Below are 19,403 nucleotides of genomic sequence, written 5' to 3' on the forward strand. Positions count from 1 at the left end.
GGGGCGGGACCTGAACTCATGATCTCCCGCTTTCTAATCTGGTGCCTTAACCACTAGACCAAACTGGCTGCCATTGTGTGGCCCACAAACTTTATAAAATAAAATGGAAATTAAATAAACCCTAGTTTATTTTTTAGTTTATACTCCACCCACTTTTTAGAATGCAGCCCTCTAACCTACTATTCACAAGCATTATAAAAACAGTTGTGAGTTAAATGTTGCAGTTTGCCAACTTATATTCCTGGAACACAGGGCCTCTTTTTGAAAATTCTAAAATAAACTTCAAAGATAGCTTGATATCGTTCAAATATTTTACAATTAAGCCTTTCATTCTTACCTGACATGGTCAATAGCAAAGAACTGAGGGAGATATAGTACAAAACAATTGAGTTTGCCAGTTACTACTACTCTAAGGACAGTAATGGAGAAGATGAAGAGGAGGAGGGAGGAGGGAGGAGGAGGAGGAGGAGGAGGAGGAGAAGGAGAAGGAGAAGAAGAAGAAGAAGAAGAAGAAGAAGAAGAAGAAGAAGAAGAAGAAGAAGAAGAAGAAGAAGAAGAAGAAGAAGAAGAAGAAGAAGAAATAATATATTTCTCTCTCCCTCTCTGTTTTCGCAACTCTTTTAAGAGGGATCTGAAAGAAAACCAATTCTTTAAGTCCCCCTCCTCTAATTCTTTTCCTCAGCTCAAGATGAAGTTACCGCTATAATTTACTCTAGGCAAGAACTTTGAAAAAGAAAAAGACAACTTGGATCAAAATCAGTCCAAGAATCCCTAACACCATCCCTCCTTCCAAATCTAAATTCCGATCAAATGCTCCCCTAGACTTCCTTTCCTTTTCTGTTCTTTTGGCTTGCATATTTTGGCTTCTAACGTCCGATGCCTCAAAAAGGAAGTTCCCCCTCCGATTCATGTAAGGTAAAATTCTGCATTTTACTGAGATGAGCCAGGAGATCTTTTAATTTTGCACAAAGGTGTTTTTTTTAAAATCTTCCTTGATATCCCCCCCCCCCCCCGCTCTTATTCAAATCTGCCAGCAGTAGAAATGACAGTGGGAGACATTGTTACAGCCCAAGTGCTTGTTCTGAACCAATTTTCCTAGGAAGAGAAGCCCATCTAAAGACCACAGAGCTGTGGGAAACAGTGTCAAAGCAGGCTCTGAAGCACTGGAACTTAAATATAGCCTGATGCTTTCAATCAGTTAAGCCCAATCCCAAAACGCTTCTCTATTGAAATTCTTCATTCTAAATATGCACCAGATATATGGAAAAGCTATTTGAAAAGATCTTGTGGCGATTACTTTAAAAAATAGAACAAATTTGATATGCAAACACCTGAGGACTCTTCTAGCATGGCATAGTTCCTTGAGAACTATGTAGGTTGTAGAGAGTGTGGTGGCCTACCAGTTTCCACGACATCTGGAGGAAAATGATTATCTAGACCCGCGCCAGTCCGGCTTCCGCCCCGGTCACAGCACGGAGACGGCCTTGGTCGCGTTGGTGGATGATCTCTGGAGGGCCAGAGACAGAGGTTGTTCCTCTATCCTGGTCCTATTAGACCTCTCGGCGGCTTTTGATACCATCGACCATGGTATCCTGCTGCGCCGGCTGGAGGGGTTGGGGGTCCGGGGCACCGTTTTGCGGTGGTTCGGCTCCTACCTTTCTGACCGGACGCAGCGTGTGTTGGCAGGAGAAGAGAGGTCGACCCTACGCCCCCTTACTTGTGGGGTGCCACAGGGGTCGGTCCTCTCTCCACTCCTCTTCAACACATATATGAAGCCGCTGGGTGAGATCATCCGTGGTTTTGGGGTGGGATACCATCTGTACGCTGATGATACTCAGCTGTACTTTTCCACCCCGAACCACCCCAACGAGGCCATCGAAGTGATGTCCCGGTGTGTGGAAGCCGTACGGATCTGGATGGATGACAACCGACTCAAGCTCAACCCCTCCAAGACGGAGTGGCTGTGGGTACCAGCTCCCCGGTTCAGCCAATTAATCCCATCATTGGCCATTGGGGGCATTCAACTTGCCCCCGTGGAGCGGGCGCGCAATTTGGGCGTCCTCCTGGATGCCCGGCTGTCCATGGATGACCATGTGACAGCTGTGGCAAGGGGGGCGTTCCACCAGGTTCGCCTGGTGCGCCAATTGCGCCCCCTACTGGACCGGGACGCCTTACGCACAGTCACTCATGCGCTGGTGACGTCCCGCTTGGACTACTGTAATGCTCTCTACGTGGGGCTTCCCTTGAAATGCACCCGGAGGCTACAGTTGGTCCAGAACGCAGCCGCGCGGGTAATTATGGGGAGTACTAGGTACTCCCATGTGACACCGTTCCTGCGCGAGCTGCACTGGCTTCCTGTGGTCTATCGGGTGCGTTTCAAGGTTTTGATAATAATCTTTAAAGCGCTCCATGGCTCAGGACCTAGTTACTTGCGGGATCGTATTCTGCCCCATACATCCCTGCGACCAATCCGCTCGCACAGAGAGGGCCTCCTCCAGGTGCCGTCCACTAGACAGTGTCGGGGGGCGGCGCCTAGGAGTAGAGCCTTCTCTGTGGCAGGCCCAGCCCTGTGGAATGACCTCCCTCCGGATATTAGGAATACCTCTGACCTCCGCTCCTTTCGTATTAAGCTTAAGACCCACCTATTCCAAGCAGCTGGCCTGGCTTAACTTTGATTTAACCATATCGCTCCTGACGGGTTTTTATTGGGTATTTTAATTATATTTAATTATCTAGGGGTTTTTAAATACTGTATTTTAATTGTTTTATTTGTCATCCGACCTCCTCCTTGTGTATGTCTCGGTATATGTCTCTGTTATATGTTTGTTTTGTCCACATATTTATTTCATATGTTTCGTTGTACGCCGCCCCGAGTCCTTCGGGAGAGGGTGCGGCTAAGAAATAAATATTTATTATTATTATTATTATTATTATTATTATTATTATTATTATTATTATTATTATTATTATTATTATTAGTTCCTGAATGGTTGTTTTTTTAACAAAAAAAGTTTGAAAAGAGTCCCATATAACTCTCCTCTTTCCTTTCTTTTCCTTTCTTGGCTCCCTCATTAAACCAATTTAGATTATAAAGTCCCACTTTTCTCGGTTTGCATATGCTATCCCAGAAGAAACATACCTTTCTAGGTGGGACCCTGTACTTCTATTGAGGTTTTAAGACTCTAGCTTCTATCACCTCTAACCATTGGCTATGCTGGTAGGCTTGGTAGGAAACAGAGCCCAACAATATCTGAAAAGCTAGAATTTCTCCATCCTGAATCTTTGTAGAAGACCCTCTAGAACAATAACATGTGCTTTCAGATCTGTTACCATGGTCTATATTTAAAACCTACAAGTGACAGGATCAAGCCCTGATTTGACCACCCTTATGATAACTGAGATCACAACTTTATCTACTTTTCATATGGGGCCACTATTTTACCTTGACGTAAACTTGAGTAGGATTTCATATCCATGTACTCCAGGCCCAAGACAAATCATTCATTTGCGTTTACCGCTAATTTACTTGAAATGTTTGATCATTTCCTATTGAAGTAACTATTAGGGTGATTACTGTTTAGTAGGGCTGTGCAGCAATCCATATTGAAATGTATGTTTTTTTAAAAAACACATACTGTATGTATTAAACATTTAGACCAAGAGTGTCAAACTGGGGGGGGGGGGGTGGCCTGTGTGTGATGCATTGGGGCCACGGGCCATGAGTTAGACATGTGGAGATATTCATGTCTTATCTATTTGTTACTCCTTATAGAAGTTGGGACTTTTTTTTAAGAGGTTTTTTGGCTGCCCTGGACTGCTCTGAAATCAGTTCAGTAAAAAATGCATTTGGCTCAAGGAATTATTGACAAGGTGACATACTTATGTGTGCTCCATATCACCTTTTCCCCTTTGAATCAGGATCGTTTCATATGATCCATTAAACATTTTTAGTAACACTTTTTAATTCTCTTTTGTACACTGCCCATTTCTGTGAGATGAGTAACTAGAGATGATAGATAGATAGATAGATAGATAGATAGATAGATAGATAGATAGATAGATAGATAGATAGATAGATAGATGATAGATAGATAGATGATAGAGAGAGAGAGAGAGAGAGGCAGGCAGGCAGGCAGGCAGGCAGGCAGGCAGAGTTCTAAGAAAATGTTTTTTTTCACCCATCCATCTTTTGGCAATGTGATTTCATTACATCTGCAGCAGAAACACCTATCATTGTTCAAATGGCTGCTTCTTCTGTTTTCCCTAAATAGCAGCCATCACCATCACCAGTATTTTATTCTGTGGGCATTTCAATTTCACCAAAAGCTTGTGATGTATTATTAAGCCATTATTAGAAATGCTTGGCAAAAAGGTGGCAGGAAGTTTCATCAATAAATAAGCAGCCCAGCTTTTCCAAGCTGGTTAGACCTTATTGTGGAAACAATATAATTGTGAACGAGGACAAGATGGGAATCTATCTAGGATGTAGGCTGCACATTCATCCCATTACCTGATTGCTGAACAGTTGAACTGGAGAGTAAATTCCACATAAACGTTGCACTTATGCAGAAAGCCCTGTCCTTTCCAGTGACAAAAGATCGGAGAAAGCAGAATTGAGGAGTAATCTTTTTTTTTTCCTCATTCCCACTCAGGAGTGAAACAACTCCCTTGTATTTGGAGATAAATAGCATAGCAAGTTTCCTACCATACATACTCAACGGGGAATTTTAGCTTTCAGATGCAGCCATACATTTTGCTTTATACTTTAGATGGCTGTGATACATTATGCATGAGTCAGTTTTTTAAATGGTTTGGGAACTTTGAGGTTCCTACCCAGGACTCAATAATTTCAACAGCATATACACCATTAATTTTTTATTTGAGCCACTTCACATTCCATTTCAGGCCCAATGTTAAAACCTGGATTTATGCCCTGAGATCTGGCTATTTAAAGGGAGTGCCATCTAGAGTGCCTCTAGAAGGTGCCATTTTAGATCATCTTCATAGGTCTGTTTTGATACCAGCATGAAATAAGGAGGACCCTTTTCATTATCCGGTTATTATAGAACAGCAGGCTTGCCTGATGGTACTAACCTTGGTGTCTTGTCTATTTGAGGTGGTTTTTGTTTATTTGGGCATTGTTGTTTTATTTACTTGTTTATTTCTGCTGGCTTTTGATTTTATGGCCTGTTTTACTTTATTTCGCTTGGTTTAATTATAAGCTTTCAGGGAAAGCCAGGTGATGTGATATTCTGGCTTGCATTGTAAATAAGACATGTACATCTTGAAAATGGAATGTGCTAAAGTGTATCCCAAGGGATATTTTGATGTTCTTACAAGCAGTTCAGATAGAGCCTTTTCAGAATTTCATTCTTTTTGAGGGATTTTGCTTTTTGATGTGATCGCTTCTCAGACTCCAGCTTTGAGTGACAAAGAATTAAATAGGCAGTTTTTTGTAAAATTTCTTTCCAGATTTACAATAAATTCTATAGAATTAATAACAATGCAATCAGATATTTGGGTGACTTAGATAAGATATCACTAGCTTCCATGTATCTTTGTATCACTGTGACTTCCTAAATTTTCACAGGCTTACAGAATTAGGACAGCCATCAAACTATAGATAAATCTCAATTTTACTCAAATTAGTGCACAACAGAATAATCCAGAGCTCCCCCAAGTCTGTGGTTGCCTCCTATTATACAAAGTTTATGTTGGATTATCAACATAAGCTTTTATACAAGATCAGGAGCCCTTGCTCACAGTCATTCGTGCCTTGGTTGGACTGCTGCAATGTGCTTAACATGGAGCTGTCCTTGAAGAACACCCAGAAATTACAACTGTTCCAAAATGCAGTGGCATGCAGTGCTGAGTGGTCCTAGATTTCTCCATGTTATACCTCTGTTATGTGAACTGCATTGGTTCAATTGGCTGCATTGTCTTTTGCAGACAATTCAAAGTGCTGGTTACTACCTTTAAAACCTTACATTGGCAGTTTACTTGTGAGATTGCCCCTCCCTGTAGGTTTTCTGCCCATCAGATAGAGAAGGTGTTCTTCAATTCCCTTCCTTTAGAGCAGGGGTGTCAAACTCAAGGCCCAGGGGTCGGGCTGTGGGGTGCTTATATCTGGACCACAGGGCTGCCCTTAAAACAGTGAAGGACTCTTCAGTGCCTCTGCCAGTGAAAACAGAGCTCAGGAAGGCCGTGGGCAGCCCTCCCAAGTTCCTTTTTCACTGACAGGGTTGCAGGAGGCCATTGCAGCTAAAAATGGAGCTTGGCAGCCCATTTTTGCTGACAAAGCAGTCGGGCCGCCACAGGCAGCCCAACACAAGTGACTTAGAGCTGGCCACGCCCCACCTGAGGTCAAACACAACCCTGATGTGGCCCTCAATGAAATTGAGTTTGACACCCCTGCTTTAGATATTGCCATCTTACAGGACTTGGGGAATGTGTCTTTTTCATAATAACTGTTGCCTTTTCGAACACACTATTCCTTGAGATCTTGCAAATCTCTATCTTTTTCACTCTCTGAAAAGCCATGAAAAGTTGCCCTTTTCTCCAAGAGTTGGGATAAAGTAAAGCTGGAGTTGGGAGAAAGTGTGGTAGGTTGCATCAAGGAAGTTTGGCTATAGTGCCAAATTGTTGTTCTTTCTGTGTCTATTTTTGTATGATATGTTTATAACATGGTTTTGGACTGCCCAGAGTTCTTAAGACGAGTGGCCATACAAATGTTTTAAATAAATAAAATTTAAAAAGCATAAGATCAATCCTTGGAGAAGAATTTCCTGCATGACGTTATATGTTAGCTATTTCTCCTCTTGATTTTTTCTGGTATTTAAAATGAATACCATTTATGTTTAGAAATCTAGGTAGTACTTAGATATCCTCATCAGGGATCAGAAGCTAAACAGAATCGGACCTGGTTTAGTATTTGCATAGAAGACTAGTGGAAATTTTAGGACCCTGAGCAGATTAGGAACTTGAAAATAGCCTCTCAGAAAAAGGCAATGATGAATGACTTCTACATTGTTGTCAAAAAAGCAATATGGATGTGTCCATGTAGTCACCAGAAGTTGAGCTTGGCTTGAGGGCATCTCAGACAACTAAGTGACAGCCACTACTTTTCAATAACTTTGCATTCTTAAAAAAGCTAAGGGGCTATTCTTCTTTATTACTTGGATTGGAGACAGCTAACTAATATCAGGGCTGTATAATATACTGCAAAGTTGAAAAAAACAGACATCCTGGAAGAAAGGAGCAGAAACCGCTATCATATTAGTCCTACAAGAAGTACATTGATGTGACCATGAAGTCACAGGAAGCTGAGATCTACTTGAAGAAGCACAGCAGAGTTAACTAACATGTATACATCCATATATGTGTGTGTTATTCAACCAAAATATTGTTTGTTGTTTTCTATTTTTGTCCCACCTGTATTCTTAGCGTAACAGAGACTCTATCATGTAAGGTTATCCCAAAAGCTTCATATCTAAATATTAAACCAAAATTTCAACAGGTGTATCTCTTGGGCCTTTGAAATTTGAAGGCCCTTCTACTCAATTGACACTACAACATCCAGAATTCAAAAGCCCATATTGGCTGGGCATTCTGGATTCATGGTCATATGAATAGAGTATCTGGAGGATACTTGGATGAGGAGAACTGTTGTAACCACTGTGCCATATTGGTTCAATTTTGTGAAATTCCATATATTTAAAGGACAGCTTTTTTCACGAAAAACATTTTATGCAAATTGCTTCAAAAATATTGTGTTACGTAGCAGCTGATGCTGTTGTTTTTTTCTTTGGCAGCTGGGTTTATATGGTTTGTAACTCTTAAATTGTCCCTGTGATATGAATAATGAAAGAAAAGATTCATGCACCCATATTTTCATTATGGCATATACTGTAATTTACTCCTCCCATTCCCAATTAAAATAATACAAAATGCTATAAATGTACAAACTCAGAGGTTGACTGACTTGAGCATGATTCTGGGAGTTTTCATAAAGCTAGCTAGATACTAATGTAGTTGCAAAATTACCTTGGATGCCCATGTATAATGAATGAGTGTAGAATTTCTGCTGGAGAATGCAAATTTGAAGCAACTTTGATGAGGGAAGCCTTGAAATGTTTCAGAACTGAGTGTATCCAGCATTCTATTCTATTTTGAAATTCCTGAAAAAGCAGGTTTGGTCTCTTAAATTCCAAAGACAGGACTAGACCAAGGGATTGAAATTGTAGGGACATACCGTAGATTTCATGTGAATACCAGAAGGAGGTTCTTGATGAGAGGAACTGAGAGTCCATCAGGCTTGGAAAGGTTTTTAGGGCACAGGAGACTATGCATCTATGAGGGATACCATAATGAATCATGTTTGTTCAATGCTAATATCCTTTGCAATATTACCAGCATATAACATCCTGAAAGCAGCTGTGTTACTTAAATGGAAAAAAAAATTGTAAAAAAGTTTAGCAAAAATTCGCCAGGCTCTCAATGGCTCAGCAGTTAAAGTTCTGTTGACAGCTTTCAAGCTTTTCAACTGGAAAGCTGACAGCCTGTATTCGAGGCCCGAGCACCATGCAACAGAGTGAGCTCCCATTACTTGCCCCAGCTCCTGCCCACCTAGCAGTTCAAAAGCATGCGAATGTGAGTAGATAAAAAGGTACCATTTTGATGGGATAGTAACAGCGTTCTGTGCACCTCAGCATAAAGTCATGCTGGCCACATGATCGTGGAAACATCTTTGGACAATGCTGGCTCCCTCAGCTAGAAATGGAGATGACATCACGAGTGCTAAAATGGGAGTGTGCGTGCATGCGGGGGGGAGCACTGGAAACCAGAAGAGCAGCTCCCTGACGCACCCGTGTGGGACCACCAGAAACCGGAAGAGCAGTTCCCAGGCCTGCATGTGCATGCCAGGAAGCTGAATTTCCGGTTTCCGGCAGTTAACTATCTTGGGACTGCTGAAAGACTGACTGACTTGTAAGCAGGAGATAGGTGGTGTTGTATCTCTCCCCCTCTGTTGAGCCAGGGCTGTTTAATTTTAACATAGATATCCTCTTTCAAAGCAGTGGCCTTCTCTATCCAGAATGCAAACCTTCTTGTCTTCAAAGTAGTGCCCCTTGTCTTTCAGATGTAGATGGACTGCTGAATCCTGTCCCAGTGACTTTGTTCTATGTTGCGCCATGCGTTTGTGGAGTGGTTGTGGAGACTTGTACATTGGGAAAACAAGATTCAGCAGTCCCAATTTTTAACTTGCATCAATGCTTATTTTTGGTTGTCTTTTACATAATCAGCCAATGCACTTTTCTTCTTTGATGATTTCCTAAAGTAAACCTCCACCTCCATTTCTGGGAGGGAGCAGATATAAGTATCAATATAACTATAGGGATGTATTGTTATTATTTAAATTTGTAAATGACTGACTTCCAATTACAAAATAGGGGAAAGCAGAAACACACCCATTTTCTATGGCTATAAAGAAATTAGAACACATTCCGGAGGCCACGCTTTCCCTACCTTGTTTTTTTTAAAAAAAAAAAAGAACATAAAATTACCTACTTGATCTTCCACCTTTTCCACAATTGTACAGTTGTGCGGCCTACAGTATATGGATTTTCAAATGTTTACTTCCCCTTCAGTTTCAATACTGCATTAAAATGTGGTACTCATGTTCTAAATGTACAGGATGCTACACTGCATTCAATAGTATATGTTTTCAAACATTTGATGAGGGGAAAAAACCTACTGGTGCTATGAAAAGAAATGAAAAGAGCTCCCCTATAGACCCACCTTTGGTCAACTACAGATGGTTCTGTCTTTTATTAAACAAATTAACCCGGGATCAAACATTCATATTTGAAAAAGAACTTCAGCATAACTTAAAAGGTCATATCTATTCAAGTGTGCCTGATCTGTTTGAAGATTGAATGAAATATATTACGGAACCATTGTGGGTTGATTTTGATGCATTGACATGTTTGGTTTGGTAGATACATTGTTGTGCTGCAATGTGTTTGAATGGAATATTGAAAAAAATCTATTGAAAACTTTCTAGGGCAGCAGATTTTCTGGAAAATATTTCTGTAATATTTTCAAAAGCTTCTAAATCATAAATCTAAATTCATGTCCTGCAATTACTATGCCACTTGCCAAGAAGGAGTGAAAAACAGTTAACCAGTAGCCCACATGGGTTTAAAATATCCCCCCCACATCCTGAGACACTTTGCTGACTACTAGTTGAGCTCAAATGCCTTCTACCCAAGCACTCTGGAAAGAGCTCAGATGAGTAATTGCTGAGTTAATAAAAATATGTGGCCTGTCCATCAAATCAAACTTAGTACCAGCAGTGACGTGCGGTGAGGTTTATGACTGGTGAGGCACTGACACAGTGCTGGGTTTCAAATATTTTTAGACTTGTGGACTTCAACTCCCAGAATTCCACAGCCAGGCATGCTCAGTTCCAATTTAAAGCGACAGCATTTGTTTTTCTCCTTTGCTCCTTCTTTCTTTTTCTTTTTCTTCTCCTTCCCCTCCTTCCTCCCTCTCTCCCTTCCTCCCCCTCTCTCAAACACACACACACACAGACACACACACACAGAAGTTGGATTGGACTATCTCTCCTACCCCTTCCCTCTCTCACTCACTCTCAAACAAACCCCCCCCCACAAAAGTTGGATTGGATATCTTTTCCAGTGGCTTGAAAGCAGCTCCTCTGCCATCCCCCCCCCCCATTCCTCTGCTGCCTTTCCCAAACACCTCCACCATTGCAAATGCAGCCTGCTGTCTGGGTGGGAAATGCCTGGAACACAATAAAGCCCACCCACCACCTTCTGCTGGCAGGCTGGGGTGAGAGGAGAGGCAGAGAAGCCGGAGGGGAGCCGATCCGAGCCTTCCAAAAGAAAGAGGCTGGGGGGAAGTGTGTGTACTACATCATGCCTCTTTGCCTGGCTTCCTGCCTCCTCCTGTGGTCTCCTCAGTGCTCGCTTGTGCTCTACCTCCCCAAGTGTAGTTTGATTGCAGGAGGAGCCACGTTGCCTTTTCAAACTTGTAATCAGTGAAGCTGGGCTAGATTTTTATATAGTTTTATCCAGCTGTGTGTGTGAGAGAGAGAAATGAATGGGGGCCTGGGGAGGAAGTCACTACACTTGGGGTGGGAGAGCACCAGTGAGGAGACCACAGGAGGAGGCAGGAAGCCAGGCAAAGAGCCATGCTGTAGCACACACACTGGCCCCACAACGTGGCTCTGCCTGCAATCAAACTACTCTTGGGGAGGGAGAGCACAAGCGAGCCAGGGTCCTTCCCTCCAGCCTTTGCCCAAAGCCCTGCACAGCACCAGGAGGATGAAGTTTGAATTCCTCCCCCTCCCTCCAACCCACACATACCTTTTCCAGCTTTTTTAACAGTTAAGCAGAGTCATCCATGGTGAGGCAGTAACTAGCTCAGCTTTTTTCTTTTACTTTTTTTTTCATGATGAGAGTGGTGAGGCTGTGCCTCACTTGCCTCACCTGACTGCACGTCACTAACATAAAGCCTAACATAAAGTAATAGCAAGGATTTTATGTAAGAAAAATGTGTTTGGTGTACTTCCCATAACACTTTTAGGGAAGCTTCCGTCCTCTTTCACAAATCAGTGAGTAGTTTCTAGGTCTCTTGAGAGCCAGCTAGCAAGACTGTATTCTCCTGAAAGAAACGGCACACGTTTTTGCCTTTACTTTCCTGTTTAAGTAAATGTCAGCTAGATGGAGAGAGCTGCCTACATTCCATGCTTGCAAGGAAGCAAAAGACACGTCTGTGCAGGGGAAAATCAAATTGATTCACTGCCTTGAATCCCACTTTGGAGTCACTGCCTTACTTGGCCCATGGGGAGGAGGCTTCCAATTAAAAAAGACATGTTGTTTATTGGCCTGCCTTTTATCAGCGATTTCAAGGTGGTTTACAAAAGTCAAAACAGGTAAAACAGCAATAAATACAAACAATGAGGAAGAAACCGCACAGTTACAAGATAAAAGGGCAATGGTTGCCCATTAATTTGTCAGAAAAGAAGACAGAACAGAGGCAAAGAGTTTAGTGAGGATAATGTTTGGAACCAGAAAAAGGAAGGGAGTCACAAGGAAGAAAAGGAAAGGGATAAGCAAAGAAATATGTAGTTATCTAAACTTTACTCTACTTGAGAATAAAGATGAAGAGTCTAGCCAGGGTGGCCATGAACCCAGTCCCCATTGTGTCCCCTAACTTATTCTTTTGTGGTGTGTGGAATCCTCCACAATCCCCCTCCCCAGGATTGTCAAGATTTGGCAGCTGAACAGCATTTTTAATTCTGCTGTTGCTACTGTTAACTTCTAGTACTGCAGCTGCTGAATCTATTACTGCTGCAGTAATTTATGAAATATGAGTATTAATCCCCCAGCAGGCCTAAAACATCTCTTTTTTAAAAAAAAAGAATTTGGGCAGGGTGTAAGAAATTTCACCTCATTTCCTCTAGCAATATGGTAAGATGGGCGGCCAATACATTTTATAAATAAATAAGTATCACAGTCACATGTGGCCTGAGGTAGCCATTTTAAAACAGTTAAGAAAGTACAGCTACCCTTCATTTCCATTGCCAGCTCTCGATTAAAGAGGGCATATTTTGCTACTGTTATTCAAGTGATCCAGATATTTTTTTCCCCACAAATCCAGTATAGGCTGGCTAATAAGAATTTTGGAGGTTACAGATATTAGGTGGACCAGATATTAGGCTCCAAATGTACAAATAACCCAAATGATAGAAAGCAAGATACATTGGTTTTCTCCTTTTTTTTTGCCCAAGAACTTTGTGTAATAGGATAAGTTAAACTGTAAGTACAACAAACAACTCTGATTTTTTTTTCCAGCAGGGATAGCAATAGCACTTAGATATACATACACCCCTTCATAGTGATTTACAGGACTCTTTAAGCAGTTTACAGAATCACCATGTTTCCCCCAACACTCTGGGTCCTCATTTTACAGACCTCAGAAGGATGGAAAGCTGAATCAACTTTGAGCCGGTAAGGATCGAACTCCTAGCAGTAGGCAAAGTTAGCCTGCAATACTGCATTTTAACCACTGTGCCACCACGATTCTTGCTGTGGATGTAACAGCAATTATCCTATGCAGATCTGCCAGCACAACCACTACACCCATTTGTTCTTTGATTTGAGAATGACACTGAAGGAAGAAGGAAAGTGTTTTGGGTAAATTCCTCCATATTTTCACTGCAGGCGAAGATAAAAGAACTAAGGCCAACACCAAGGCCAAACTAGTGGTAAAATGAAGGAGAGGAGCAGGGCACTGTGCCTGTCAGATGTTCCATTGGTATTGTTGTAACCTCTGACCAAGCCTGATGTATGTACATGACACCAAAAGAAACGCTAAGTGCTTTTGCAAGAGCAGGATAGTGATATGGTCACAGCTAAACTGGATTCTGTATGATGATAAAGAAGTTTAAACTAAAGGAGAAGGAGAAATAGCATCAGCTGAATAGGCAAGATAGTGCATGTTTCATTTTTGGTCATTACTTTTAAAGCCCTGCATGGGCACAGAGCAGTGGTAGGCTCCGGATCCCATTGCAACCGGAACAGTGCAACGGGGCCGGGCGCCCACCACATGAAAGCGCGCAGCCCACACATGCGGACTCACCACCTGCGATGCTCCAGCTGCTCAGCGGAGCGTCATGCAGGCACCATGCACTCCGTGCATCCGCACAGAAGCCCCGAAAACTTCAAATACTGGTAAGGAGGGTGGGTGGGTGGGCCCTCCGGAGCACTGTACCGGAACGGTACCTGGTGCTCTCGGCAGGCACCAGTACGCCCGTACCAGAGCCTACCGGTCATAACCCACCACTGGCACAGGGTCAGACTACCTATTGGACACTCTTTTCCTAAGGCAGGACTGTCAAACTCATGGTCCACAGGCCAGATGCATCACATGCTGGCCACGCCCACGCCTGGGTTAGTGAAGGGGGAAAGTCATGTGATGACACCATGATGATTTGAGTTTGACACCTCTGCCCTAAAGAGATCCCATCCTACGAGTGGAAGAAAGTGGGCATGTTGCTGGTTTCTTCACACAAATGTTGTCATCCAATGGGAACTAGGAAGTGTTCCTTTTTCATGGCAGCTCCTGCCTTACGGAATATCTTGCCCTCTGAAGTTCAGCCTTGTTGTTAAGTAAATCATGCAATCATGAAGCAAATCCAATTCCACCCTTTTAGTCTTCTGTAAAGCCTTAAAAAATCGACTCACCACCACTACCACCAAGCATGATGGTGGTACATTAGTATGGATTGGCATTAGATTTCTGTTGTTTTATGTTTTAATCGTTTTATACTTTTAAAATGATTTTGTATGGAATTTTTTTAAAAAATCTTTGTTTGGGAGCCGCCCAGAGTTGGCTGGAAGATAGGCGGATATATCACTATTTAAAATAAATAAATAAGATGTTATTGATACCATAGGCATCTTTTCTAAGGCAATTACGCATTCTTAAACATCTTTATTTTCTAAGGCATTGATTGATTTTTTTGGGGGGTGGAAAAGTCATTTGCAAAGACCACTCCAATGTTCAATTTTCATCAGTGCTAGCTCATCACTTAGTACACCTTGTTGTTTTCTTTTCAGACTCAAATCAGTCCCAAAGAAGGGTGGCAGGTTTATAGTTCCGCGCAAGACCCAGATGGACGATGCATTTGTACTGTGGTTGCACCAGAACAAAACTTATGCTCCAGGGATGCTAAAAGCAAGCAGTTAAGGCAACTGCTTGAGAAGGTGAGCATACTCATTGTGTTCCTTTGATTGATCTGTTCAGCGACGCAGAGGAAGTACAATATTTAAAGCAGGGTTTCCCAACCATGGCAACTTTAAGACATGAGGACTTCAATTCCCAGAATTCCCCAGCTAGCTGCTGGTTCGGAAACCTTGATTTAAAGAGAACACAGATTATGATGCAAGCGACTGGGTGCAAAATGGTTTCCTCCTCTTTTTGAGAAGTCAACTTTTCCTTGCTTTCTAAACTGCAACAATACTATTCTGAGGGCACACATTGTAGTTTCAGTGAATTTTCCATCTCAAAGTATTGGGATAATGGATTTTAAAATGTCACCCCGGGCTCATTTGCAGGCCTGAAGCTGCAGTCAGTCGGTTCTCAAATTAAGGTATTTATGGAGATTTGTTTCCCCCACTAACTCTGTCTTTCCATTACACAAATAATGTATTTTCAATTTTAAAAAGTTTCTCCTTAACCACTTTCTCCATGTAATAATCAACCGTGCTACAATAAGCACTTTCTAGAATATATAAGATAATAAGTCAAAAAATGATTATGCACCAAGCTTGCCATTAATTTCTGGGAAGTGAGAATGTATGTTTGCAGTGCTTTCAGGCTCTCTAATAAGTATTTATAAGAAAATATTTCTGTAAGCAGCAAAAAAGCAGTTACAAACAAAAGCAAAGAAACAAAACATTCTGGTTCATTGATGTAATTTATTTTGTTATGCTGTCCTGAAAACAGAAATTGCTGGGAATGGGACAATAAAGACTCTAATGATGATTAGGCAAGTTTAATTTTAGTAATCTAAAATAAAATGATACTGTTCAAAGCAGTATAGTTGCAGTAAATTCCATGAAATAAATCTTAGTATGCAGTAAGAAATTAATTCATTAAATCCTTATGGGCTCATTCAGGGTCCAATTACTCACCTGTTTTTCAGAATTATAACTTGTACCATATCAGAAGTTTCCTGAAATATCCAGAACGTAATGGACATTAAGAGTCCATAAATCTAAATTATAACTTCTTGGATCTAAAATCCTAGGCTAACAAGAAAGTCTACAATTGAGCTGTTCAATTAATGATGTGAAAACCAGACACACGGTGTTAACTGAGAGCATTGCTGTACGGTATACAGATTCCTTCAATTTGAGAAAGCCTAATTTTAATTGACAAGAGCATCCTGAAACTAGTCCCTAAAATTACCAAAGAATCCCGACAGTGGTGGGATTCACTTCCCTTCGTTACTGGTTTGCAAATGTTAACGCGGTCACGCATGCGCTCGGTACACTCGCACGCGCCACCATCCTTGTGCACCGCATTCTGCGCATGCACACCACCTTCTGCACATGTGCAGAAGGTTGCATATTACGTTGGGGTGGGTGGGCAGAGCCTCCAGCAGCCGCTGCTATCGGTTCGCTTGAACCGGTAAGAAGTGGCAGAATCCCACCACTGAATCCCACCAAAACTTTTGGGAAAATAATTTCAGTTAGATATACAGTACTGTGGCTATGCTATAGTACTCTATTTGTTGCACCTCTGGATGATTCATTGACCTAGCCTTGCTGAATTCCAATCAGCCCTCACTGCCTTTGGTGTGTTTTGTCATTAATCATTCCTGACACAGATAGTACCGTGTTACATTTTCCAGTAGAATCGAGGGAGGGGGTCACACATGGGTTTTGTCACAGCCTGATTGTCCATAGACTGAGGGAAATTTCTATAATATTCCTCCATTTCCCATTGGCTCCCAGTTTCCTCTCAGTCTTTGGGTCCAAGCACTGCTTTGGCTCCTAGGTAGGAAACCTTCAAATTATTGTTAATCTGATTAAAATTCATAGATTTGATTGGATTAATTGGATAATCTAAATTACTAAATTTATCTCAGCTGCGGCCCCTAGGGACAGTTGTTTGTGTCTCGCGCAGGATAGGAGAGCCCTTTGGGGCACCGCGCCTCCTACTCTGTGGGGCCAGGGACCCTGTCCGATTCCCGGGCCAGCGGAGGTGACAGATTTCAAAGCGCAGCTTGCCAGGAGCTAGACTGTGAGTTCGGAGGAAGAACAATCGAGCCACATAACTTAAAAGGCAAACCACGGCTTTTTTTCCGGCGCTGGTTAAGCTTGGGTATGTCCCATGCAGAGTCTCCTTGCGGAGAGTGGCACTTCTATTGATCGCACTATCTTCCTGCTGCTCTGAACTTGCCCGAACATGCTACCTACCTGCCGCTCCGAACTTGCCCTAACACGTAGAGTTGTGGCAGTTAAAAGACAATCCACAGCTATTAAAAGGCAAGCCGTGGCCTTCCTTAATCTCTCGGCAGTGTGATCGGAGGCTCCGGTGGCCATTTTGAAGCGGCAACGTGGAGGCAGCCATTTCCAGAAGCCTCATGGTCGGGTACTCTGCTTCCTGCATCGCGGCCATTGATCAAGGCTGGCAGGTCCTTATCTAGCACGCAGCCCACAGCTTCCGAAGGCCCAGGCACAGGTGGGACCTAGTGGCCTTGATACCCTGGCACGTGAGTGGCTACAATGGCAACAACAAGATCCGAGCTTCCTCAGGCCCCATCAGGGGCTCCAAGCGAAGTCAGAGAAGGACAATTAGGCAGGCCCAGAACCAGGGCCACGGCTTCTAAGCCCTCAGCTGATCAACGCCCTTCCAGAGTTGCCACTAGTGATGAGCTTAGATGACAGAGGGCGCTGGAGAAAACTATCGCCAGGGCAGAAAAGCAGGCCCAGTCCACTAGCCCAACTCGGCCAGCAGATCCAGATCTCCTATCAGGCCCTTATCTCTCCACTCGGGTTCACCTCCTAGAGGTTTCAGCCCTTCTTCCCCTTCAGTCTCTCCTGCTAGATCCCACAGGAACTCAGACAGAAAGCTTCTCCTTTCCCCTCCATCTCCCCAAGAGCCATTGGGGGTGGAGATGTGGATCCTTGGAGGGCTCCTCTAGCTCCTACCATACCTCTTCAGGGTTAGTTCTTCAGGCACCTCCGGTTCCAGGTCAATCGCAGGATGACCTTGAGGACGGGGATCTCCTTCCTGAAAGTATTAGGAGGCTCATTTCCACAGCTATAACACGGAACATTGCCACCGGTATGTCCCAGAGAGATAAGGCATCACAATCTGGCAGGGCCCCAGTGGCTCATCACAGACAGCACCACGCTACCCTCCCTCCATGGTCAGCAAAGGGCTCCATTTTGGGGGAGGACACCCATCAAGACATGGGGTTTTTGGAGGATGAGGACTCAGTTCCCACTGATCCTCCAGCCTTTCCTGGCCTTTTTTCTACCGGTCATGTTCAAGACACTTTTACACAAGGCCAGGAAGACCACTAAGATTGGAACTGGTGACCCAACGGTCCCTCAACCTAGGGATCCAAATCTGGCAATGTTCTCTAACACCACCACAAACAAGGAGGAGATTCCTGCCCCTCCCTTATTTCTAGAGGTGGTAAAGAACCAGTGGGCCTGTCCTTCCATCTTTTCCAATCCTGGTAGCAGCGATCGCCGCTTCTACAAAGTAGAGCAGGCTTTTGCCCAAGCTCTACAATTACCAGCAATCAATACCCCAGTAGCAGCCCTGGTCTCTTCCTCCTCCGTAGTCTCCGCAGACGCAGCTGATAAGATGAAGCCGGAGGACAAGCGTGTGGAACTTATCTTGCGTAAAAACTTTAACTCTTCCGCCTGGGCAATCAAATCTGCGGCAGCGTCTTACTTTAACCGCCCGACTGTCATGTGACTTCGTCAACTACAGGACCATATTCCAGTCTAGGATGAGCGGCTGCATCAAGATATCACTAAAATCATAGCCGCTCACAATTCTCTGCCGATGCGACTCTAGATTCCGTAAAATATGCTTCTAGAGCTCTTGCCATGTCGGTAACTTCCAGATGGTTACTTTGGTTGTGCAGTTGGCAGATGGACAACAAGGCCAAATGGAATCTGGCGGCTGCCCCTTACATGGGCACCAAATGGAATCTGGAGGCTGCCCCTTACATGGGCACCAATCTATTTGGTAAGGCACTAGATCCTATTCTAATAGAGAACAAGGATAAGAAAAAGGTTCTTCCTTCCAATGCCAAGAAGACAGACTTTCGCCCAGCCCCATTCTGTAGTTCCTCTTATAGAGCTCCCGAGACTGACCACCAGCAGAGGTACCATTCCTTTAGGTCCGACAGACAATTCCAACGTCCCTTTTACCAGGATCAAAGCAGTTACCAAGGTCAGTCCAGGCAGCCCTTTCGCGCAAGGGGGGGGAGCGGGCGTTCCTTCCGCAGGGGGAAATGACTCAAATCCGGATCTCCCCATAGGCGGTTGCCTGGCACACTTTGTGGATCAGTGGGACCTGATCACCATGGATGCCTGGGCCAGGTCCACCATCAGGAATGGCCTATGACTGGAGTTCCTCTCCACCACCCCCAACACTCTTCAGGGTGTTCCCTCCCTCTCGGGACCCGGAATGACGATGCCTGATGGATCTAGCTATAAATCATCTTCTCGACATTTAGGCGGTGGAGGCAGTTCTGTTGGCAGAATGCGGATTGGGTCATTACTCTAACCTGTTCATGGTAACGAAGAGCTTGGGGGGCTGGAGGGCGACTCTGGATCTCAAGT

The 19,403-nt window shown here is 43.4% G+C and overlaps 1 protein-coding gene and 1 long non-coding RNA gene across 5 annotated transcripts in view; one reads left to right on the top strand and one right to left on the bottom strand.

The window, feature by feature from the left end:
* LOC309389992 overlaps positions 1-19,403 on the bottom strand; it is a 944,060-nt gene that overhangs the window by 736,233 nt on the left and 188,424 nt on the right. The gene's annotated exons all lie outside the window — the stretch shown is intronic.
* The window catches only part of OLFM3 (olfactomedin 3), a 246,512-nt gene that overhangs the window by 166,331 nt on the left and 60,778 nt on the right, over positions 1-19,403 (top strand). For both annotated transcript variants that reach the window (XM_081946294.1, XM_081946293.1), the window contains exon 2: positions 14,646-14,792. In XM_081946294.1, coding sequence (XP_081802420.1) covers positions 14,646-14,792 — 147 coding nt within the window. The remainder of the gene's footprint in view (positions 1-14,645; positions 14,793-19,403) is intronic.

This window comes from Natrix helvetica (genome assembly GCF_964273705.1).
Source record: "Natrix helvetica genome assembly, chromosome: 3".
Classification (NCBI taxonomy): Eukaryota; Metazoa; Chordata; class Lepidosauria; order Squamata; family Natricidae; genus Natrix; species Natrix helvetica.